Source organism: Pleurodeles waltl, chromosome 8 (genome assembly GCF_031143425.1).
Source record: "Pleurodeles waltl isolate 20211129_DDA chromosome 8, aPleWal1.hap1.20221129, whole genome shotgun sequence".
NCBI classification, from domain to species: Eukaryota; Metazoa; Chordata; class Amphibia; order Caudata; family Salamandridae; genus Pleurodeles; species Pleurodeles waltl.
In genome coordinates, this window is record NC_090447.1 from 772,331,431 (window position 1) to 772,356,635 (window position 25,205).

The following is a 25,205-nucleotide window of genomic DNA, read 5'->3' on the forward strand; positions in this document are numbered from 1 at the left end:
AAGCCAAGGAGATTTTGCTCCAGTAGGGGAGAACTCCAAAAATGGCCCTGATAAAGTCCAACCTGACCCACAAGAAGTCCTGGCTAGTCAGGCAACTGTTAAACCTGAGTGGGTGGCTCCTCAGCTAACAGAAGAAAGAGTGGAAGAAGGGTGTTTACTACAAGATGTGGTAACCCCCCACTCTAATACAGCAGACAGGCAACCTGAACCCAAAGAAGCCTGTAACTTAGCCCCTTCCCTTTTAGGTGAAGAGCTAAAGGTGTGGTTCTGGGCACTGACAGCTGTCAGTGGCCTCTGCTGGGTGTTAGCCTTTATGGCTGCACTATCCTTAGCATGGTGGTGTGACCCCATGCCAAATAGCAAGTTAGGCCCCCTGACCCTATTGGTCATGGTGGGGTTACTCCAGCTCTGGGTAACCTCTCTGGGTAAGCTAGGGGTAACCCTGGCCAAGATAAGGTTAGCAGAGGTGGATACCTCTAAGACCAAAATAGAAAGAATGGGTGGAGACATTGAAGAGGCAGACAAGAGGCAATTCAGACTAGGTCCTATCACTGTGGAAGTGGGTCAGTTCCCCAAAGGGAATGACCTGAACAGAAGGATGTAAGGCAGAGTAGGCCCTGCAACTAACCAGCCTATTTCTCCTACTCTTCCTCGCCTGACAGACTAGGAAGACTCTCCCAGCTTGGGCTGAGTCTCCTGGCCTGTAGGCTGGGGGGGGCTTGTGTAAAGAAATGGCTCCCTGTTGCAGTTACCCCCCACTTTTTGCCTGATACTGATGCTGACTTGACTGAGAAGTGTGCTGGGACCCTGCTAACCAGGCCCCAGCACCAGTGTTCCTTCACCTAAAATGTACCATTGTATCCACAATTGGCACACCCTGGCATTCAGATAAGTCCCTTGTAACTGGTACTTCTAGTACCAAGGGCCCTGATGCCAAGGAAGGTCTCTAAGGGCTGCAGCATGTCTTATGCCACCCTAGAGACCCCTCACTCAGCACAGACACACTGCTTACAAGCCTGTGTGTGCTAGTGAGAACAAAATGAGTAAGTCGACATGGCACTCCCCTCAGGGTGCCATGCCAGCCTCTCACTGCCTATGCAGTATAGGTAAGACACCCCTCTAGCAGGCCTTACAGCCCTAAGGCAGGGTGCACTATACCATAGGTGAGGGTACCAGTGCATGAGCACTGTGCCCCTACAGTGTCTAAACAAAACCTTAGACATTGTAAGTGCAGGGTAGCCATAAGGGTATATGGTCTGGGAGTTTGTCAAACACGAACTCCACAGCACCATAATGGCTACACTGAAAACTGGGAAGTTTGGTATCAAACTTCTCAGCACAATAAATGCACACTGATGCCAGTGTACATTTTATTGTAAAATACACCACAGAGGGCACCTTAGAGGTGCCCCCTGAAACTTAACCAACTAGCTGTGTAGGCTGACTGGTTCCAGCAGCCTGCCACACTAGAGACATGTTGCTGGCCCCATGGGGAGAGTGCCTTTGTCACTCTGAGGCCAGTAACAAAGCCTGCACTGGGTGGAGATGCTAACACCTCCCCCAGGCAGGAGCTGTGACACCTGGCGGTGAGCCTCAAAGGCTCACCCCTTTGTCACAGCCCAGCAGGGCACTCCAGCTTAGTGGAGTTGCCCGCCCCCTCCGGCCACGGCCCCCACTTTTGGCGGCAAGGCTGGAGGGAACAAAGAAAGCAACAAGGAGGAGTCACTGGCCAGTCAGGACAGCCCCTAAGGTGTCCTGAGCTGAAGTGACTCTAACTTTTAGAAATCCTCCATCTTGCAGATGGAGGATTCCCCCAATAGGGTTAGGATTGTGACCCCCTCCCCTTGGGAGGAGGCACAAAGAGGGTGTACCCACCCTCAGGGCTAGTAGCCATTGGCTACTAACCCCCCAGACCTAAACACGCCCTTAAATTTAGTATTTAAGGGCTACCCTGAACCCTAGAAAATTAGATTCCTGCAACTACAAGAAGAAGGACTGCCTAGCTGAAAACCCCTGCAGAGGAAGACCAGAAGACGACAACTGCCTTGGCTCCAGAAACTCACCGGCCTGTCTCCTGCCTTCCAAAGATCCTGCTCCAGCGACGCCTTCCAAAGGGACCAGCGACCTCGACATCCTCTGAGGACTGCCCCTGCTTCGAAAAGACAAGAAACTCCCGAGGACAGCGGACCTGCTCCAAGAAAAGCTGCAACTTTGTTTCCAGCAGCTTTAAAGAACCCTGCAAGCTCCCCGCAAGAAGCGTGAGACTTGCAACACTGCACCCGGCGACCCCGACTCGGCTGGTGGCGATCCAACACCTCAGGAGGGACCCCAGGACTACTCTAAGACTGTGAGTACAAAAACCTGTCCCCCCTGAGCCCCCACAGCGCCGCCTGCAGAGGGAATCCCGAGGCTTCCCCTGACCGCGACTCTTTGAATCCTAAGTCCCGACACCTGGGAGAGACCCTGCACCCGCAGCCCCCAGGACCTGAAGGACCGGACTTTCACTGGAGGAGTGACCCCCAGGAGTCCCTCTCCCTTGACCAAGTGGAGGTTTCCCCGAGGAACCCCCCCCTTGCCTGCCTGCAGCGTTGAAGAGATCCCTAGATCTCCCATTGACTTCCATTACAAACCCGATGCTTGTTTCTACACTGCACCCGGCCGCCCCCGCGCTGCTGAGGGTGAAATTTCTGTGTGGGCTTGTGTCCCCCCCGGTGCCCTACAAAACCCCCCTGGTCTGCCCTCCGAAGACGCGGGTACTTACCTGCAAGCAGACCGGAACCGGGGCACCCCCTTCTCTCCATTCTAGCCTATGTGTTTTGGGCACCACTTTGAACTCTGCACCTGACCGGCCCTGAGCTGCTGGTGTGGTGACTTTGGGGTTGCTCTGAACCCCCAACGGTGGGCTACCTTGGACCAAGAACTAAGCCCTGTAAGTGTCTTACTTACCTGGTTAACCTAACAAATACTTACCTCCCCTAGGAACTGTGAAAATTGCACTAAGTGTCCACTTTTAAAACAGCTATTTGTGAATAACTTGAAAAGTATACATGCAATTTTGATGATTTGAAGTTCCGAAAGTACTTACCTGCAATACCTTTCGAATGAGATATTACATGTAGAATTTGAACCTGTGGTTCTTAAAATAAACTAAGAAAAGATATTTTTCTATACAAAAACCTATTGGCTGGATTTGTCTCTGAGTGTGTGTACCTCATTTATTGTCTATGTGTATGTACAACAAATGCTTAACACTACTCCTTGGATAAGCCTACTGCTCGACCACACTACCACAAAATAGAGCATTACAGGGAGTGCAGAATTATTAGGCAAGTTGTATTTTTGAGGATTAATTGTATTATTGAACAACAACCATGTTCTCAATGAACCCAAAAAACTCATTAATATCAAAGCTGAATATTTTTGGAAGTAGTTTTTAGTTTGTTTTTAGTTTTAGCTATGTTAGGGGGATATCTGGGTGTGCAGGTGACTATTACTGTGCATAATTATTAGGCAACTTAACAAAAAAATATATATACCCATTTCAATTATTTATTATTACCAGTGAAACCAATATAACATCTCAACATTCACAAATATAAATTTCTGACATTCAAAAACAAAACAAAAACAAATCAGTGACCAATATAGCCACCTTTCTTTGCAAGGACACTCAAAAGCCTGCCATCCATGGATTCTGTCAGTGTTTTGATCTGTTCACCATCAACATTGCGTGCAGCAGCAACCACAGCCTCCCAGACACTGTTCAGAGAGGTGTACTGTTTTCCCTCCTTGTAAATCTCACATTTGATGATGGACCACAGGTTCTCAATGGGGTTCAGATCAGGTGAACAAGGAGGCCATGTCATTAGATTTCCTTCTTTTATACCCTTTCTTGCCAGCCACGCTGTGGAGTACTTGGACGCGTGTGATGGAGCATTGTCCTGCATGAAAATCATGTTTTTCTTGAAGGATGCAGACTTCTTCCTGTACCACTGCTTGAAGAAGGTGTCTTCCAGGAACTGGCAGTAGGACTGGGAGTTGAGCTTGACTCCATCCTCAACCCGAAAAGGCCCCACAAGCTCATCTTTGATGATACCAGCCCAAACCAGTACTCCACCTCCACCTTGCTGGCGTCTGAGTCGGACTGGAGCTCTCTGCCCTTTACCAATCCAGCCACGGGCCCATCCATCTGGCCCATCAAGACTCACTCTCATTTCATCAGTCCATAAAACCTTATAAAAATCAGTCTTGAGATATTTCTTGGCCCAGTCTTGACGTTTCAGCTTGTGTGTCTTGTTCAGTGGTGGTCGTCTTTCAGCCTTTCTTACCTTGGCCATGTCTCTGAGTATTGCACACCTTGTGCTTTTGGGCACTCCAGTGATGTTGCAGCTCTGAAATATGGCCAAACTGGTGGCAAGTGGCATCGTGGCAGCTGCACGCTTGACTTTTCTCAGTTCATGGGCAGTTATTTTGCGCCTTGGTTTTTCCACACGCTTCTTGCGACCCTGTTGACTATTTTGAATGAAACGCTTGATTGTTCGATGATCACGCTTCAGAAGCTTTGCAATTTTAAGAGTGCTGCATCCCTCTGCAAGATATCTCACTATTTTTGACTTTTCTGAGCCTGTCAAGTCCTTCTTTTGACCCATTTTGCCAAAGGAAAGGAAGTTGCCTAATAATTATGCACACCTGATATAGGGTGTTGATGTCATTAGACCACACCCCTTCTCATTACAGAGATGCACATCACCTAATATGCTTAATTGGTAGTAGGCTTTCGAGCCTATACAGCTTGGAGTAAGACAACATGCATAAAGAGGATGATGTGGTCAAAATACTCATTTGCCTAATAATTCTGCACTCCCTGTAGTATTATCTATTTTTACCACTATTTTACCTCTAAGGGGAACCCTTGGACTCTGTGCATGCTATTCCTTACTTTGAAATAGCACATACAGAGCCAACTTCCTACAACAATCAACCACGGAAACTGTTGGATCATCAGTGTATATATTTGGAATAGGTGGAAATTGGTATGCCTTGACTTTTTATATATACTTAGGGTGCTCCGCTACTCATTTCACTGTTTCGTTTAATGCTGGGTTGGCTATCTGGCTCAAACGCAGTGTGGCAAGAGGTGCGTGTCAGTAGTGTATGAGCACAATTTTTGTGTCAGTACTACTTTTGCTATACATATGGGATGTGCTATGTATATGGCCATTGTTGGTTTTGCCTTTGTGCCACTTTTTCACTCTGATTGTTCCTCATAACCTGTTGTACTCTCTCTCTCTCTATTCCTATCGCTCTCGCCTTCTTGCGCCTAGAAATTACAATGGTACGGTATTAGTTGGGCTTAATAACATAGATAAATACAAATATATAGTGACTCATAAATGATGGTGGTCTTGTAGCCACAGTCGATGGTGACAATGACTGGATGTCCTTTGAGTTCTGCTGCTATGCACACTTTGAGATCCACTAAACCCCTTGCAAGCCAGCAGTATACCTGATGATTGCTGAAGAATTTGGAGACTTTGGCAGCCAAACCACTCAGAAAATTAATCCACAATATAGCCTTCATTTTGAATATCTCAGAACAGTTCTGTTCAGAAGCCCCTGTTCTCCCCTCCTGGACCTCACTGGTAATTGGCTGTAGTTTGAAGAGTGGTGGGTGTTGAACCTCACTGCTCCCAAATTGAAGCTAAAGGGTTATGGAACTGATACAAGGGGGTAGCCAGAAATATAAAATGTCCCCCACTTTGACCCATATATAGTAATAAATGTGCAAGTGATTTGAGTGATCCCAACTCTTCTTCTGAAGTGCCATGGGGATTGTACCTGTGGGGAAAATATGCAGAAATTGGTGTAAATCTTACAGAAAGATTTTAAAGGAACATGGGGAAATACTACACATTTACCAGTACTGGCTTATTTCTCCCGTTCATCATTTCCATCTTATTTCTTTCCTTTTATGCTTCTTTCCTTCCTTCTTTCCATCATCTTTCATTTGTTTTTATGCAGATTTAATTCTTTCTTTCCTTCTTTCATTCTATTCTTCTCTCATTCAATTTGACCTTTGTCTAGCTTTCCATCCTTCTTCATATCTCTTTATTCTTTACATGTTCATGTTGTTCCTCCACACCTTCTTTGCATCTTTTATTTTTGTATTCCTTCCATTATTTAATTCTTTCATCCCTTCTTTCTTTCAGTCACCCATCCTTTTATCTCACATTTCCTGTTTATTTCAATATATTTTACTGCTTTCCTTCTTTTTCTCCTTTCATTTTTCTATTGATTTGTTGTCCCTTCCTTTTTCTTTTACATATTTTACCTTATTTCCGGTGTCCTTGTGTACCCCCTTTCCTTCATGCTTCTTTTTTCTTCCTTTTTTCATTATTTTTCTTCCTTTTTTCATTATTTGCATTTTACTTTCTTTTCTTTATTCTGTCTCACTTCATTTGCCTCGATTTTATTTTTTTCTTTGCCATTTTAATATGTATTCTTTTTCTCTGTCACAGTTTCTCTTTCACAATTGCATTGACCTGCGAGCCTGAGATAAAAGTTAAGAAGGGTCATAAAATAATTGAATCTGTTTCTGTAGCACCCCCGCTTAAGTTGGTATAGTGGGTGGTTAGCTACGCCATTAAACTGATACTTGGTGTGTCCACCTCCTCTTCATCTGTAGTAGAAAATATTGCCTTCATCTGTCTTGGTCATCAATCGATTCTAAATTCTTACATGTTTACACCACCTCAGGTATTGCAAAGCTTCACTGGTAAGGTCTGGTGGTTCCCTACCTTTGGAGTAGCAAGGATAAAGGCCCTTGTTCTGAGAGCCTCTCTCTGCAGTTGGAAGTGCTACATTCTTCTTCAAAGGTCTTCTTCAAAACTTTGAGGAATCAGGGGATCTTGTTTTGCTTCCTTCTCTCCTGACCTCATAGATGTTGTTCGTAAAGATGGGACAATATATCTTCCTTTCATTAACTGGATTTGAAGGGTATTGCCAGTGGTGGTTCCTCGTTGTGAGTGGAGAAGTGTCACCCCTCCCGCCACACTTCTACAAAAAGAGTCAAAATAAAATGACAATAACAATTTTATTACCATTTTATTTTGTACTATATGCCGGACGGAGTGTGGGGGTGGAGCCAGTGTGTCATCGCTGACGATTGGTAGCAATGAGGAGTGGACCCTTTGTTTGATGTGCACATGTAGGTTTGGCCGGCTACCTTGCTACGGCCAAACCGGCATGTGCAATTCATACCTCTCAACCCAGCTGTCTAAAGTAGCTGGGTTGGAGAGCAGGTACAGGGCTCTACTGCCTTTAGGAGCGCTGGGCCAGCCTGCTCCAGCCAATCCAGACAGTTCACTCATGCTGCTTAACAGCATGAGAGCAGCATCTGGAATGGAAAAGGTAGTTGGCTTTCTGTCGTCACCTCGTGCTCAGAGACTCTGGAGCCTGGGACTGGACAGCATTGAGGACATGCCGCAGGAGAAGGTAAGTGAAAGTTTAGTTTTCTCTTTTTTCATTGTTAATTGTAATGTTTTTGGGGTTATGTATGTAGTGTATGTAATGTAATGTATGTATGTGAATGTATGTAGCACTCCACTGGTTTTTAATACCACCAACTGCCACTGGGCATTACTTGGTTTCCACAAGACAAACTGAGAACCTGCTTAATGCAGGGTAACCCCAACTCGAACACGCTTGCTGTAACAACTCTTCAAAGTGGGTCATGTATGCAGACGTTCTCTCGTCTCCTCTGCTGGCTAGTCATAAGAAGACCTCCTTGCATTTTTGGTTACTGTAAGAAGCAATGAGTCTCCCTGAAGTATTGAGCTCTAAAGCACAATGGCATGATGATCTCCCGACTTGTTCAAGTCAGCTGGGAGTGGGTCACATCACGGTGACCAGTCCAGGCCATGCAGATAATTTTAACCTGCACTTCAGTGGATTCCCATTATGCTAACTACAGTAGTTACTGTTGATGAGATCCAGAATGGACTTGAGGTCTGGCCAGATAAAGGTATAACATCACTGTGATTGCAGCAATGGCTCAGGCAGGAGACAAAGGTGTTGACTAAAGTGGTATCTGCCTAAATGGATCTGAAATTTAAGTAGTTCCACCAATAACTATAGTAGGGTTTTTGTGCCAGGTGGAAAGTGAGTGAGTTACAGGACCTGAGTCAAGGAGTAGGAATGAGTAATGTGACAAGTTAATCTTTATTCTAACGCACAATGACCTGGAAAGGGCCAAGAGGAACCGGAGGTCATCCCACACAACAGTCCCTTTTTTTATACAGATTTGGTTGTCATCCACCAACAGACAAACCACACATTTACCTTATTAGGTCCCTGGTCAGGAATGAAATTTATATTAACCCAGTAATGAGTGGAACCAGAAAGGAAGAGCGACAAACTATGAATGTTTTTCACCAGAAACCTCACTTATCAACAAGCCCTTGAACATAACTGCAAAGTTTCCCAGCTCCGTGAATGATATGCTGCTTCAGTCCAGGTTGTTTCACTTGAATTCTGGAAATTTTAGTCCTGTTATATAATGGAATAAACAAGACTACAATTCCCAGAATTCAAAGAAAATACCTGGACTGGAGCAGCACATCATGCATGGATCTGGGAAACTTGGCAGGGTGGTTAAGTTGCCAACGCTGTTGCTTTAAAGTCATTTAGTTGCCCTAAAAGCATTGGTAGCAGAAAGAGAATGATGTATACAAATCCCAGAATTAATTGTAAAACTTCAGTAACCATTTTAACATAACTGTCAATTGGGCCCTTGTCATGATGGTGAAACCAGTTTTTTCAGCCACCAGCGCTAACCATGCTGGGACTTGTAATTTGTAACCCTTCACTAGTATCAGCATGCAAGTCCAAGCCCGCATAGTGCTGGTGGCTGAAAAACACAAACAGGCTGAAATTCACACTCGTAACCTGGAGCTAGTGGAGATTTATGTTGCATTCTCAGGACATGTTATTTACAAATCGGAAATGAGAGATCACGCGATCTTCAGGAGACTCTCGCTTTCAGCATTACTCGAAAACTCTTAATTTTCCTAGTCCAATTTGCGCAAGGCTCATCAATCCTAGTATTTTTAATAGCATGTTGGGTTTGAAGCTTTATTTTACCCGTTATAAAATCACAACTATCAATTCTAAAATGCAAATAAACTTACTGGAGTGGATGAAATACTCACACCTGGAACTGGGAAACCTGAGATCTCTGCACTAAGCTGACATAGTTCGGGTGAGCAAATGACTCCATGGCTTCAGGGAAAAACTGTTCCCGTTCTGGGATGTGATTTAACCTAGCAATGGATTCTGGGAGTTGAAGTCTTGGTTATTTTTAATTGAGCCGCTTGAACCAACACACTTGATAATAATACTACTATGTAAAAACAAAATCCAGGAATGGCACTGTGGTGTCACCCACGGATCCATCTGGTCATCCTAGGAATAATAACAGAAACTACACATTTAAATATTTGTATTTAATTCCCCATTTTATCAGCCGATATTCGGTTCGGCATATTATAAGGCCTGTTACTAAATCCCTGACATTAACACAGAATTAATAGAAAAGAATTAAGCTTCCTATACGTGGGGAACCTACGAGAGACCGCGGGAAGCACGTGGAAATAATCAACACGCAGGTGATAGTAGCGGGCAGTTCGGGGACTGTAGACGGGCGGGAGCCAGGCAGATGAGGGTTTAAAAGGAGGTGCTCAGAAGCTAGAAGTCACTAGTCTTTGGTGATTTAAAGAAACTGCTGTAGCCTTTAGCTACAAGGTACTGGATTTTTTTTGTGTGTGTAAATTGTTTATTAGTTTTTGTTGATTTTCCCAAGACGCTCTCGCTAGTGCAGCTGAGTGAATTGTGCATTTCATTGTCTTACTTTTTTGTTGAGAAGTGAAAGATTTATTTGCGAGGAAAACTTAAATAGTAATGCTTTTGTTCTGTTTTGAAAAAGTCACGCAAAAAGCTTTTCTTAAGAAACCACTAGGGAACGCCTGGGTTCGTAGTCTGAGGTCGCTTAAACTTCGCTTTATCCCGGTACACTTGGTGTGGGTGTGTGTATTTGTTGTTTATTTTTTCTTCTCCACCTTCTTCCTCTTCCCCCCCCCCCCCCCCCCCCTTTTTTTTTTTTTTTTTCTTTTCTTGTTCCAAGTCTAGTAAGAGGGGATTGTTAACAGGTAACCCCATCACGCGTTAAGCACTAGAAAGGCGTGTGAGCGGAGGGGGAGGCGCGGGAGCCTTTGTTCCTGTCCACTGCTATATCATTTTCCTACGAAGGAACTACATGATCGATTATGCTTTACTGAACCAACAGGCAGAACATTTAAGCTTTACACAATATTAGACTATTAAAAAGCGTGGAGGATTTTTTTTTTTTTTTTAAAGTCCCTAGATATTTTTATTATATCCCGAAGTATTTTAGCGGTGCTGTTGTGGATCAAGTGGAAGCTCAGAAAGAGTCTGCAGGTCCGATTGAGGAACTATGTATATGTTTGTGTTATTATTCTTTTATTTTTTTGGGGGGGTGTCAATAGATTTGTCGGCCGCTAAACTGAGGCCACCGAGCAGCCTTTTTAATGGATTTTTCTTGCAATGCAGCAGCTGATCCAGCCACTGGTGGGAATGGGGGCTACATAGACGACACACACATCTATAAAAAGGAAAGCTGCTGTATGGATTTGTGTCTGAGACCAGATTTCCAAGGATAGGTGTGGGAGTGTCTTATAGCTTCTTGGTGCTGTATTTCACGAAATGTCCCAGCTGGCCCAATGGACATGTATGTACTTGCTGGGTACTCCGGCAAGGGTTCAGCTTATGGCTGTGGCATATTGTCCCTTTTCTTAAATTTGTAATACAAGCAATAGATTATTTGCTACTAAACCGTTCTGTAGTCCACTCTATGATGGGGTAGTGTTGCCTTGCTAATTAAATACTACATTGCTTACCCAACTCTGCCCCAATGCTCTTCAAACTTCTTAAAATTATGATATCTAACACCTTCGCTTCTGACCATTTTGCAGCATAGGTACCAGCAGCACTAATAACCTTTTTATAGCTCCCTGATTTGATATACTTATTTTGGGTATGTTCTCTTCTCCTCCCCTTTGCTTACCACCCCACACTTACTGTTGTGATGCTAACCCACCTGTAATCCTATGACCTCTGACATTACTCCAGTAGCTTAGTCATGCAACATCTCTGAAACGTTTGAGACAGGTAACGTTTTTTATGCACTTTTTGTTAAGTTAAACTGAGACAATCCGTGAGGAAGGAGTATAGTCGGTGGGCTGCACCAGTGCTTAATTTGTAAATAAAAAACGTGACGGTGCCTGAAAGCCTCCCTCTTAAACACGCGCGACTGCTGCAATCAGATGTGCGAGCACAGAATACTAGGGCAGGGTAATCCTGAAGCCCTCTCGGGCCACTTCAATCCATATAAAGCCACTCCCTGCCCCTTTAGCTCACTCTAGCAGCTTCCTGCTTTCTTTCATTGTGGTGCTTTTTCGTTTTTCCCCTCCGTCTCTTCCATATGTCTTTTGCTGGCAGAAGAATAAGCCCCGGCCCTCAAAAATAAGTGCAGGTGCTCAGCACTGGAAACAACAAGCACTGGGCTGCAGTCTAAGCGGGCTTTTTAGACAGAAGTTGGATTAGATTTAACACATGCTTTATTCGATCATCAAAGTGAATATACAATAGTGATAGGAATAAAAATAAAACCAGTAATAATAATAACACATAAATATAAAATGTAAGGAGACGTAAATGCCTAAAAATGTGATTCAGTTAAAATTCTCAGTACTCATAAAACACATAATACGACTGCGACCCCCCTCCTGCAGTTTTTATAAAGAGTAAAAATGTAAGACACTAAATTAAAACACAGTCCTAACAATGGAATTACGTATACGCCATGCTACTAATAAATATTTACTAACAGTGTGTATTAAAACCGTAGAATGGTGACTTTAAGATCCTCAAAGCAGAGGCACAGTCTCTTATCCCCATTTCGTAACAGATGTGACGGATCCACTTAGACCTGGGAAGAGAGTAAACAGGGCAAAAGAACATAAAATGTTCAACTGTTTCAGATTTTGCACCACGAGCTGGACATGTATCTGTTTTTGTACCCCATCTACACACCAATGACTTCAGTGGCAACGACCCAAAACGGAATCTGGCATATAAACTTTTACCTAGGATGTCAGGAATATTATCTAGATATGGTTCAAATTGTGGATACCACTTAAAATCTGTGAAGTGATTTGTTAAAGTGCCATAGGTTCTGTGGGTGATATAATCGTTGTATACATAGGACCAGTATATGCGTTTCAGTACATTGGAGTGAACCTTTTCTAGTTTATGGGGTTCCTCCCAAAAATGGCCAAGGCCTAATTTATTGAACCATCTGGGTACATGTTTGACCCAGGGAATAGTGGTTGAGTTAGAACACTTTAGCAGGTCATGGAGTGAGGTCTTATAAACGTCTAATTCAGGGACGGTCCATAGTCTTATCCAATATAATAATGGTCTTAAGATAATTAGATCGGCTATGTGTCTCAGGCCCAGGTCTAAGAACAGTGGTATTAAAGGAGTACTAGGAGGACAAGCACACAAAGACCTCGCAAAGCTGTTCTCACTAATAGTAAGCCTGTTAGTCAGTAAAACCCCAGACCTCAGCGCCGTATGCGGCGGCACCCTGTGCTCTGGCAATATAGATCTTAATTGCCGGGGAGACAGTTTTTGCTGTCGTACCCCTATAGAAACGCAGGATTGATGCTGCACGGTGCTGCAGGCGACCCACACTTTTATTGACCTGTTCTGCCCAGTTCAGATTATCAGTAAACCTTACACCCAGATAATCAATGGAGGAAACCTTATCCAGGAGGTTCCCTTCTAAATGGATAGTACATTTCTTCCGCACTCCTGAACGGAACGCCATTAACTTGTTTTTTTTTTTGGTTCAGCTCTAGGCTGTAATCTCGGCAAAAAGAGTTGAATCTGTTGATAAGAGTTTGAAGGCCCATGGGAGATTTAGAAATAAGAGTCGTCAGCAAGAAGGATTGGAATTTTTTGGGGGCATCATTCTAGCACGTCATTAACCTGTACAACCTCATTAATAAAAATAGTAAATTAAAATGGTGCCAACACACAACCCTGGCGAACGCCCCTATTTATGGGGATTTTGTCCGTTAGTTCGCCTTGGTTACCCCATCTCACCTGCGCGTATGTATCCTCCTGCAACCGCTTCAAAAGTTGGATTAGGCTGGCCGGACTCCCTATTTTGTGTAACACCTCCCACAGCTTTTCCCTCAGGACAAGGTCAAATGCTGATCTCAAATCAACAAAAGCAATGTATAATGGTTGTTTTGCCAGGGCTGTGTATTTCCAGTACAGTATGGCCAGTCTAAAGACCTGGTCTACTGTGCTGATCCTTAGTTGAAATCCAGCCTGGAGAGGGAATGTGCTGATCTTTGGCCCAATGGGTCAATCTACCTAGGAGTTGCTTGGCAAATATTTTTTGGAGGTTGTCAATTAAGCTGATTGGTCTATAGTTTGTCGGGAGGTTTACATTACCCTTTTTTTGGATAGGGATAATTTCTGCACCCTTCCATGTCATGGGAATCTGCCCCCCTTCGGCAATTTTATTGGAGAGTGTGTTGATGTACCAGGTCCAGACTATTGGTTCTGACGAATAAAGATCCCCCGGAATTTTGTCTGGACCTGGAGCTTTCCCAAGTTTTAAAGAACTAATATCCTCAGCAGTTTCTTTGATAGCAAAGCAGATATGACCCTTAGAATCATGTGAGCCCCCTGCAAGGGGATCTGGCCTGTGATGCGCATCGGAGATAGAGAGAAGGTCCTGGCCTGTTTCCCCTGCAGCTAAGATTGTAGGGGGTCTCAATTTGTCCATATAGACCCAAAAAGTGCTCAACCCATCTTTCTGGCTGTATGTGGCTTCCTACACCAGTCCTGCCCTCTTTCTCTCGCTTACCTAACAATTTATTGTTGTTGGATTGAGTAGCATCCAACAACTCCTGCCAGGTTGTATCTTCCCAGTTTTATTTTTTGCTCGGGTGGTGGATACTTTGTAAATGCGTCTAGCTAGTTGTATTTCCCCATGGGTTCCTTTCGTAAGGGCACTTTTTAATCCTTTCTTGGCCGTATGGCAGGACTCCTCAAACCATGAGCTAGAAGTAGCTCCTTGATGTCTTGCCCCAACTTTCCTATAGAAAATACGTTGTAATCTTGTGATCATATTTTCATGTATGGACAAGAAGGGGATATCGTTGGAATCATAGTCACTGTATGGAGTAAAAATGTCTGTGAAAGCCAGGTAAATCTCACCTAACAAATAGGGATTTGACTGGACCTTTGGCCACCTGACCTTCGTAGCTGTGATGTTCATGGTAGGAATAGGGACCAAAGTAGTTTGTTTGTTCATAGTCCTACCAAAAACATCACCTGACATAGAACCGAAAGCGACCATTATCCTTTGCTACTCTCTAACATCCACCTTTATAACGTTAAAAAAGGGCCACAATCTCACATCCACTAGAAAATAATCGATTACGCTTGTAATTGAGCCTCGTTTGAAAGTGGGTGCAGTATCCAGGTCAGAGGGCATGCGGCCATTACATGCCCTGAGACCATGTTTCAAACAAAGGGATGCCAATTGGATAGCTACACGGGAATTAAAACAGTTACTATCACTAGTCAGCTGTGGGATCCCCCATGTTTGATCTTCATCCTCTGTGAGACCAGTTAGTTTCACAGAGGGTTCAAAAGTGCAGTTTACATCCCTGGCTATTATTAAGTAGGAGGTTGATTGTAAGGTGTCTAGGAAATCAAGAAGCTGTTTTAGAACTTGGGACTCAACCCCTCGCGAAACCGATCGGGCATAAACATTAACAAAAATTATGGTAAAATTCTGTTGAAAGGTAATTTGTAGCCCCATCAGATCTGGACTATCAAACTTTAGAGTCTTATATGTGCACTGTACAGTTTTGTTTATTAACATCAAAAGTCCTCCTTTGGCGCGACCTGTCAGTTTAGTAGAAGGTTGGGCAGCCACATTAAAAGAAAGAAACCCATCTAGGGTAATCGGCTATTCAGCCCATGTTTCTTGAAAAAGACATATATCTTGGGTGTTGATGTACGAACACCAGTCAGTATCGTCTAATTTCCTCCCAAGGCCAGCTAGATTCCATGTCATAATTGATATGCCTTTTTCCTCAAAGACCGAACTTAATGGCTGTAGGTTGGGCCTCTCAGGAATCAATTCTGTGTTGGTAGGTCCATCAGAAATCATCGGGCTGGGTGTCACTAAACTAATCCCAAGAGTTGTTCCCTGGGCTGTTGCCAGTCATACTGGGTTAGGCCGGATAGTCGGCGTACCTGGACTGGTTACTAGTTGCATTACTGCATGTGTAACCGGAAGTTTGTTTCTTTCTAATGTGTTGTGGGCCAAATCAAACGTAGGGTTGGCGAGACTAACTTTTAGGTCTTACAAATGGGTTTCATTTTGTCTTTTGTTGTCCTCCTTAGTCATGACGTTGCCTTATTTTTTTTTTTGTGCTCCAGGATAGCATATAATACGTAGGCTTAATCCTGTATTCGCTGGCTTGAAACTCTTAAACTACAAGGGCTCATGGGTCCGGCCATACATTCTGTCGTGGTCGCTGTAGTCGGGGTGACTTAAAGACTTGCGCTGGTATGTGCAAGGGGGCGGTACAGTGGAAACTGTTTGAGTTCCTTGAACCCAAACTGAATTCCTTTTGAATAGAAAGCTTCTTAAATTGTATCTACCCCCGGAACTCTTTTCTGCATAAGACCTTAAGCATCGCACTTTTCCTTATTGAGTCACCTTCTGCAGCAGCTTGCAAACTTGAGCCATTTTTTAATAATAACTTGTGCGGTAAGGATGTGAGGTTTCTCCTAGAATGTTTTGTTTGTTACAACATGCTATATATTCATACTCAAGCACGCTGCAAACTGCAGTGCACTTCCACAGAGCGTTGTGAAGCTTTTTAGACTAGCTCTATGTTAGATGCCGCTTAAATGCCACCTTCACATTCGGCTTGATGAAATGGGAGTGCCATGTTCTAGGAGCACTGCACTTATTTTCTTTAAATAGCATGTGGGGGGTGTGCATCAAATAGGAATGCAAGTGACAGCAGATGTAGGGTAAGACCAGGTAAACCCCTGTTAAGCCATCGGAATGCCCTGTAATAAGGCAAGTCTCTTCTGCTTTTAGCCGCGTGGCATTTTGACACATGATACCTAGATACTGAAAGGTTGCCCTCTTGTGAATTTCATAGTTTATTCCTTTATAGACTATTATAGTATGTATGCTTCCTTTTCATGGAGGGCTTGTTGACGTCCAAATCACGTTACACTTGAATATGGTCCAGGCCTTTTGAACTCTAACCATAAACTACCCTATGATACCTGACATATGTAGGAGGGGGTGGGGGCGCTACTGACAGTCTTGAATTTGGTAGTCTATAGAACCCTCCTGGCTAAACTTTGCCAGGACCAGTCCATATAGTCTGGCACATGACAGTTGAATTTTGTAATCCTTGCTTCCAGTGGCAATTGAGCAGTTAAAATGCTCCTAGGGGAACCTAGCTACATAGAGCTAATGGTGCCCTTGGTATCTTGTCGTCCTGAAAGCAACATGGAATTTCTTTAACCTGTTTTAGTCCTTTTGAACAGACATTTGGGGGCAGATTTATGAAAAGTGGTGCTGCACCTAATGTAGTGCCACTTTTCGCGCGCCCCTTGGCACCACCCCCCTAAGGCCACCATGTGTGCACCATATTTTAAATACGGCGCACCATGGCGGTAGTTGAGGAACTAACGTTTATTTCTTTTAACAATAGTTCAGTGCTTTGCTGGACTAGTGCCAAATTGAAACCAATGTGAGCCTCCTTTGACATCTGCTCTGAGCAAGCATTAAAAATCTTAGGGAGAAAATGACATCTTGGATTTCTTTGGGCCATAACTTCTTTCCTTCCCCCCCCCCTTGCTAACATTATGCCTGGTACATATGGAATATCTGCTGTATGGATGTGACTTGTCTAAATCTAATCCACTTCTTGGTATGGGTCCAGAAATTACATATTTGCTCTAATAATGCAAGAGTCATGATGGATGTCGACCATTGCCCCAACTTAATGTACTGCTATTTCTCTTAGCTTAGAACCTGGCAATGGGTGGGTCACTGAGGCAAGATTGGGCCATTCCACTCTCAGAAATGGGATCTGGGTATGATGGGCGGGGCTTGTATGGTGGCTTGCTTACTTTAGGTCCATCAACCTATTTATCCTGAACTCATCTTCTGAATTTGGAAGATGTATTTCTTGAGATTTGAGTAGTTAAGATTTCTTAAGGTACTTGATCTGATCTTCACAATACAAAGGTGCGCATTTCCTGGTATCTTGAGAGCATGCCACATGAAGGAGGTAAACCTGATCTTCCAAATGGTCAATCCATTTATGGATTGGCTTTTCTGGCCTTTCAGTCTTTACTTCTGCCTTAAGTGGCAATATGCTTGCCGCTTTGTTCTGTTACTATTAAGTTCCCTAGAACAGTTACTTCACTAACTGATGTGAGTGAGGTCAATTTGATCTTAATTTGCAGGTCGCATCAACATAGTATTCCTTCTGTTGGCTACTGTAAGTCAATCAACTACTGCAGTGCCACATGCACCGACTGTTTCCAATGGCAGTCTGGGCCAACTCTAGCATGGTGGTGCCATGTGCAACAAGCATGTGTGGCTTATTTTAATTTTATTTCTGCACTACCACCTGGCCAAAGTGCCCCTCACCTCTCCGTAGCCCCTTTCTCCCTTACACTTCATTATTTAAGGCTGGCTTTACTGATCCACTCAGCTATCCACATAAAATAGAGATCTGTTCTTTGCAGCAGGCCTAATAAACCTCTGCTCTACTTTATGGAGAGTTAAAGCTGCCACTGGACAAGACTCTGATCTCTCTGTCAAACATTAATCACAAGAGTTACCTTGACATTTTTATTGTTGCCTGTCAGCTAGTGCACATGGTACTTTGCCTTAGGTGCTTTTAAATATCATTTTTATTGCTTAAAAATGATGCCTCCTCCCCTAAGGTCAGGGCTCTGTGCGGTTGCGCCCATCTCCCCAAGCCTTCCCTGGGCACAGTACGCTGAAGTCTTTAATGTAACTCTTTGCAAACTTGTCCCTGGTAAACTTTTTTTGTTCCGTGCATTCAGGAAAATGTGAAAACATGCTTGTCTAACACCCTATCCCTGGTTTGTGTGCTTATTGACCATGTAGCACAAGGTGACTACACGCATGGACCAACATTGGAAGCTTTTGCTCCAATATCGAGTAGCTATTTTACCTAGTGCTTAGGTTTGTCATTATCCCTCTTGATAGTCACCATCTCAACCTGCCATAATAACATTCAGTAGCATTTCTTCAAGTAACTGAACTAGCTTTCACAATCTTAAATATTACAAATGTTACACACATGGGAGTGGTGGGAAATAAAATGACTTTCTGCAGCTCTGATCTCTTCCAGATGTGGGTTTTATATGAACCCTTTCTGTGGCGTCTCCAGAGAAGTGTATCCTGGAGTTTGTGGGTGGGGTAACAACGTATGTGAAAACTTGTTGGCGAAGCACAGGGGTACCTGTTGTTGTGTTACCCCAATATTCCTACCTTTATTTTTTCTCACTTTAAAAATAGTGTTTAGTTATGGTTTGGCAAAACACATCAAGAAGATTTGCAAACTGGCAAAGGCAACCTTGCTGTCTCTGCACCAGTCTTAATGGCCATTTGTGGTCACCTTGTGATTTGTAGGAGTGGGGCTAAGGGTGAAGTCGGTATTTAAAAAAAAAAAAAATCTTATCCCATATGGATGTGGTGTTCCTTGATCTGTACTGCACTTGTGCACCTTTATACCCACCGTTGCTTGGTATTGCATACTGATAAAAGGAAACCTCTCTGATGGAAAAAAAGTTCATCATGGCTCAAGTCCACGGAATTGGAGCAACTTAAATGTATATATCCTCCCATGACTGTCTGAAGAACTCGATGGCTGCTTCCATTGTCTAGAATAGTTGCCGACCTCAACTGTGGCGTACCAGAAGTAGTGGGCAGCCAATGTCTTGGATAATTTGTCATTGAGTCTGCCAAGACCTTTGGCATGGTTACTGGAAAGTCATCTAGAGGCCTTGCGACTGGCTCAAATGTGTTTTCCGAAGCCTGTGAAGTAGTTTGTCTACTGACAAGCACTCTAAACTACTTGTGGTAGGATGAAAGGTGGTCTCTACATTGGTCGGAGTAGCAGGCAAAGTGCCTTCTGGTAGTAATGCTTTTTGATGGTATAATAGCTGGGGGAGGGAGGGGTGTCTTTGACTGTGGCAGGACATACTATGATTTGTTTGTTTTTTCCTTCTTCCCTCCAGTTGATGCTCTATTGTTGCTTAACTTGCACGTGCTAGGGGGTTGGCAGACTTCTCATCATACAGTCATCCAAACTTTTTTAGATCGTGGGGCACCAGTTTGCAGAGTCTGTGTTCTCTGCTTTGGCTAGGATATTGTACCTTCTTACACTTTTTTTTTTTTTTCTGAACATATAAATGTAAAACAGAAGTTAGCGTTACATTTGATGTGGGGTGTTTACTTACTATGTCCTTAAGTAATGGGTTGCACCTGCCCTTGTGTACTTTGGGCACACCAGCGCCTGTCCTGCACGCTAGCAGTATAGTGCTAACCAAGCTAAGTCAGCTTAGCACTGTACAGGGCCAAAAGTGAAGATTCTCCATTAAGTAACTGGGTTCTGAGGGAGTGGATAGTGAATGTGGGCATGCAGTCTTTTAGCTCAACTGGAACTATCCTGTTGTATGTGTCACATCCTAGCGGAAGAGCACAGATCCATCAGCCTGGTAGTTGTTGAGTAATATCTCAACAATGTAGATAACCTACAAGGAAATTGGTAGGTGGATTGAGCCAGTTGGCTTTTAAATCTGGCTCGAAAGTTAAACATGTAGAGTTCACTGCTGTTTGTGGGTATTTTTTCTCCCCTGCCATCAACTATGGGCCTGTCTCACTGTTCTGACCAAGTGGACCATCTAAATTGATATGGGTTGAAACAGTGAGGTTTTAGTGACTGCATCTAGTAGCTGGCTGAGCTCTGCTGTTATCTGACTTTAAAGTGGCAACCAAAGCTATGCATGTGACTTTTTTTTTTTTTTTTTTTTTTTTTTTTTTAAATCTATCTTCAATGCTTCATCCTTCTGTTAAAAACCTTTCTGGCTGGGTGTGAACGCGTGCTTAAATTTGGAGACTGTGTAGAAGACTACTGTGTGAACTGCTGACAAATGGTCAAAGCTAGTAGTTTCTTGGTCTTAAATTTGGCAGTATTGGTGTTATGTTTAACAATCGGCTCCAGTTATCTCACTCCCCGCCCCAAACATCAATTTTAAGTTAAATTCACAAAGTGGTTTGTTCTGGGGTGTTAAGCATTGGTCCAGTTGGATCAGACCATTCTAAGGTTTGTCAGAAGAACGGGCTATGTGAATGAGGTTTATTTAGCTTAATTGCATGCTTATTATGCAGACATTTCCAAAATCTGACCTAGAGCTGGCCATGTTGAAGTAAGATTGGCTGTTCACCTCTTACTTTCTAACCAGTTCTAACTGTGTACTTATTTGTTGATATTTGCAGGCCTGAAACATGTCTGGACGTGGCAAAAAAGCTGTGAAGTCGAAGGCTGGCCCCAAGACTAGATCCTCCAGGGCTGGTCTGCAGTTTCCAGTTGGCCGCATCCACAGGCTTTTGAGGAAAGGTAACTATGCAGAGCGGGTTGGCTCTGGTGCTCCAGTTTACCTCGCTGCTGTACTGGAATACCTCACTGCAGAAGTGCTGGAGCTGGCTGGAAATGCTGCCCGGGACAACAAAAAATCCAGGATTGTTCCTCGACATCTGCAGCTGGCGGTCAGGAATGACGAGGAATTGAACAAACTGTTTTCTGGTGTGACCATTGCAGAAGGCGGTGTGCTACCAAACATACAAACCCAGCTTCTACCCAAGAAGACACCCAAGGGAACTTCAGAATCGAAAGATGTTCAGTCTCTAGAATTTTAGAACCTGGTTGTTTGTTACTTAATGCACTTTCATGTACAGTACAATTTTTAGAGCTTAATTTAATAAAATGTTTTAATAACTTTGTGTGAAGTTGTCAATCAGCCTGGCATATTTACATGCTATATTACAGATTTTTAGGCATGATACAGCAGAATAGCTGAAGACTGCACATTTATTATGTGGCTTGGGATAGATTTGTTGCAAAGGTTGTTCCAACATCCTTGCCCGAATAGGATTGTACTAGATCTGTCACTGTCTTGAATGTAGTAAGGTGGCTTCTGAACACTTCCCTGAGTAAACATAGAGGAACTTCCTCTTCTATGCTAGGATCAGGAGGTGCTTAAGGTTAGGTTGGTTTGAACAATGAGAACATTCAAACTGTTCCCTTGGAAGCCCCAGTCAACATACTGTGCCTGGTAACACCTTTTAGGCAGATAATGGATTTAAGATTACTCTGAGGAGGCTTATGAAACTTCTAGGTCTTCAGATCTGGGGGTTGGAATGCATTACCAAGCCAGGTACACCGAGAAGTAGTGAGTTATATTTTGCACTGGAATACACGTGTGTATTTTTTTTTTTTTTTTTGTTTTTTTTTTTTTTTTAATTCCAGGTAAACCTTGCTGTTTCTGGCTTCAGAAGAAAGCCACCAGCTTGGTAAGGCAGGACTTATGACCTTTGGGAGGTAGGGGACAAGGCTGAAGTGGGCAGGAGCTGTGGGGCATGGCATGCTACTTTCATAACCAGCAGTACCCTACTGCTTGTGAAACTCCATCAGGGTAGTGTCGTCTTTCATCTGGGATTCCTCCACTGAAATGGAGGACAGGAATCCTGTGTTTAGATCTCTCCCTCCCTCACCTGTACAATACTTCTGCCAGGGTGCCTGCTGCCTCAAAGAAAATACCCCAGGTCCCTCCAGTCCTTCTCCATTCATTACAACATAGAGAGATTTATCTCCAGCAAGAAATAAAAAACACTAGGAATGCAGAGTCCCTTACCCCATCCCTATCTCTCTGGGAGTACATAAAGGGTACTTACCCATCATTCCCTTTTTTTTTTTTTTTTTTTTTTTTTTTTCTTGTCCTGTTGCACAATCCTCTGAGGAGTGGAGGGAGCAGCTCCTGCATGGCTGGGGTGGCTGCTGGTTCATGTTCTTCTGATCCTCCTGCAGGATGTGGAGGTCTGCTTCTGTTTTCGGCTTGCTGGGGGCTGCATTGTTGCTTTCCAAGGTGTGGCCACTGGTTGGGCAGTTTGCCACCTTGTTTTACTTACGCAGTCATGTACACACGTCTCCCTGGGCTGCTGGGTACAGGAAGCAGGTGGAGTTCACCTTTGCCTGGCTTTCTGTTTTGGACTATGCAGCATCTAAGGCATGCATGGGCAAGCACTGCTCCTCTCCAGCATGGTGTCCTTTCCTGGCATCTTTTGCACTGTTCAAGACACAATGTCCCTGTGGGTGGGGGAGCAATGAGTTCTGCCTGGCAGAATTTGTGTTCTGGTTTAGCCTGCTATCGTGACATGTAGCGATGTCGTCTTCATCCTTCTTCCTCCCCAAGTTCTCTTTCTGCTCCCACTCAGCATAAGGGGGTGAGGAGGCTCTGGTAAAGCAGATCATTCATGAGACTTTGTTGGAGATGGGGGTAGGCTGGGAGACAGTCATTCCTGTGCTGGTCTCCTTCAGGCTCAGATGAGGAAGGCCCTGAGGTAAATGCATTTCACAGGACAAGTTGCCTGACCTGGTTCACCATGCCAAATTTAACATGGGCTTTTCAGGAGGATGAAATTCCAGAATCGTCTTTGTTGTACCAATTCAGAGTTCCAATCCTGTGTATCCTTGTATCCACAAGGTGCTGTGCAGGGAGTGGTAGGATCCAGATAAAATTATGATGACCTGTCTTATGGCCAAGCTGTATCCCTTAAGTGACATGCAGAAGGACTTGCTGGACTCAATCCAGGTCTATACCTTTATGGCCAGTTTGATGGGTAGTACTACATTGGCTGAGGTTGCAGTGCTCTGGGTTCACAATGACCAGGTGGATGTCTCCCTCAAGAAGGGGTACTTGTGGGCACATTTGGCTCTTCATGCTGGTATCTGCTACTTATGTAGCACGTTATTTTATTTCAGATCTCAAGACTGTATGTGGTGTTGGATGAGTCTTCAGACTGCTCTGGGGCTCTGGATTTTGAGTGACTGGGCAAGTTTCTATCTGATGTGTCCTTGGTTGTGCAGGCCTCTGCTCTTGCTGGGGGGGGCCTGTGTTCCTCATCGGAATCTGTTTTTGAGGAATTGGAAGATGGATGCTGCCCAAAAGTCTTCAGCACTGCAGTTGCCCTTCCAGGGGTCGGTGCTGTTTGGGGCTGAACTGGAGAATAAACTTTACACACTGTTTAAAGAGGGGGAAAAAACATTCTTCCCTTAAGTCCAGTGCTGGAGATTGTGCTTTTTCCAAGAGCAAGTCCCAACTGCGCCCCACAGTCGGTTCTGAAGACCTCCAAAGAGGTTTTCAGTAGGATGTGGTTGTGAGCAGAAGCCCAAGTCTCGCCCTTCCAAACCTAGTTCCCGACTATATGGGGGAGCAGGTATTTGCAGTAGAGGTTGCCTTTGAGCTTTCCTCCTGGCCTGGAAGGCATCTACTTCATATTCTTGGTTTTGGACACTGTTCAGCATAGCTACAAGCTCAAGTTTCAGGAGATTCCTCCCTCATGGGTGTGCCAAACTCCATGGCACTCCAACCTAGCCAGACGGAATGCCCTTTGTCAGGGGAGTTCTTTCTCTTTTTACAGAAGCAAGCTATTCAGGTGGAGCCCCCTCTGGAGAGGTCTGGGCTTTTACTCCCTTATCTTCCTGGTGGTGAAATTGACAGGGGGCTTCTGACTGGTGTTGGACTTGAAGGCTCTGAACAAGTATGTATACCATGTGACTTTCAAGATTCACTTTGCAGTGCATAATTCCTCTAGTGGTGCAGGGGCATTTCATGTGCACTCTAGAGCACTTGTGTGCCAGTTCACCTGTCCTCCCAGCAGTTCTGACAGTCATGCTCCAGGAGGCCCATTATCAGTTCATAGTCCTGCTGTTTGGCCTGCAGTCTGCTCCAAGGGTATTCACCAAAATGTTGGTGCCTCTGGTTGCCTCCATCGTCAGGGGTGACACCTCTTCCTTACCTGGACAACTGGCTCCTTCATGGTCTGTCGTGAGACTGAGGGGGGGGGGGGTAGAGAGGGGAGGAAAAAAGAGGGAGGTGGATGCTCTGACAATTCCCCCCCGCTAGCTTGCCTATTGTGTGAATTTTCTCCAGTGGCATAGATTTCCCCAGTTTCTGCCTCTCACTAGGCAAGTCCCAGGTGGGGATCATGGTGGCTCTTTTTTGGCCCCAGATATTAGTTTCCCACTTTCAAATTGATGGCTATCCAGGGTCCTTGGTTGATTTACTTGCTCCCTGTGTTCTCTGGTTTGTACCCTCTGGCTCTATGGCTGCTGCACCTGCCAGTCAGAAAATTGAGGAGGGGGTTACAATGCAAGTGTCTGACAAGCCATGATTGGGTTCAGTACTGTAGAAGACTAGCTACTCTAGTAGTATAATCTGCACTAGTGTAACTTAACAGTGGGGTGAGCCTATTTGTGGGTGTCTCCTTTAGACTGTTTCCCTGCTCACTCCTTCAATTTTTGTGGGAGGGTTTTGAGAGGGTTGGTGGTGTCCACTTTGTACACCCAGTGGGCAGCCATTAAAGCATTCTGTTCTCCTTGGTGTATTTTGGAGGATGTGGATGACTTGGTGGTTCATTTGCTTTGTGGCTTTCGTCTGGTAGTGAAACCCCGCTTTGTTTCTGGGACCTGACATTCATTATGAGGAGACTGATTTTTGGCCCTTTGAGCCTTTGGAGCTCTTGGATGTTGGACATTGTCAACTTCAAGATGGTGTTTCTGGTGGCTGTGTCCTCTGTGGGGGGGGGGGGGGGGCATTGGTGAGTTAGGCCTTATGCTCCAGGAGCCCTGTCCCTCCTTTCTGGAGGATGGGGTTTTGCGTCTGGACTCTGCCTTTGTGTCAAA

At 44.3% G+C, this 25,205-nt stretch overlaps 1 protein-coding gene across 1 annotated transcript; it reads left to right on the plus strand.

The window, feature by feature from the left end:
- The first annotated feature begins 9,648 nt into the window (after positions 1 to 9,648).
- LOC138249162 (histone H2A-like) lies at positions 9,649 to 21,244 on the plus strand. Its single transcript, XM_069203170.1, has 2 exons — positions 9,649 to 9,801; positions 20,741 to 21,244. Exon 2 carries the CDS (start codon positions 20,750 to 20,752, stop codon positions 21,158 to 21,160), a length of 411 nt encoding a protein of 136 aa, XP_069059271.1. The 5' UTR covers positions 9,649 to 9,801; positions 20,741 to 20,749; the 3' UTR covers positions 21,161 to 21,244.
- The last annotated feature ends 3,961 nt before the right edge of the window (positions 21,245 to 25,205 follow it).

Bases quoted from the DNA above. Each gene is read 5' to 3' on its own strand.
- LOC138249162 (XM_069203170.1), top strand. From the start codon at position 20,750: ATGTCTGGACGTGGCAAAAAAGCTGTGAAGTCGAAGGCTGGCCCCAAG.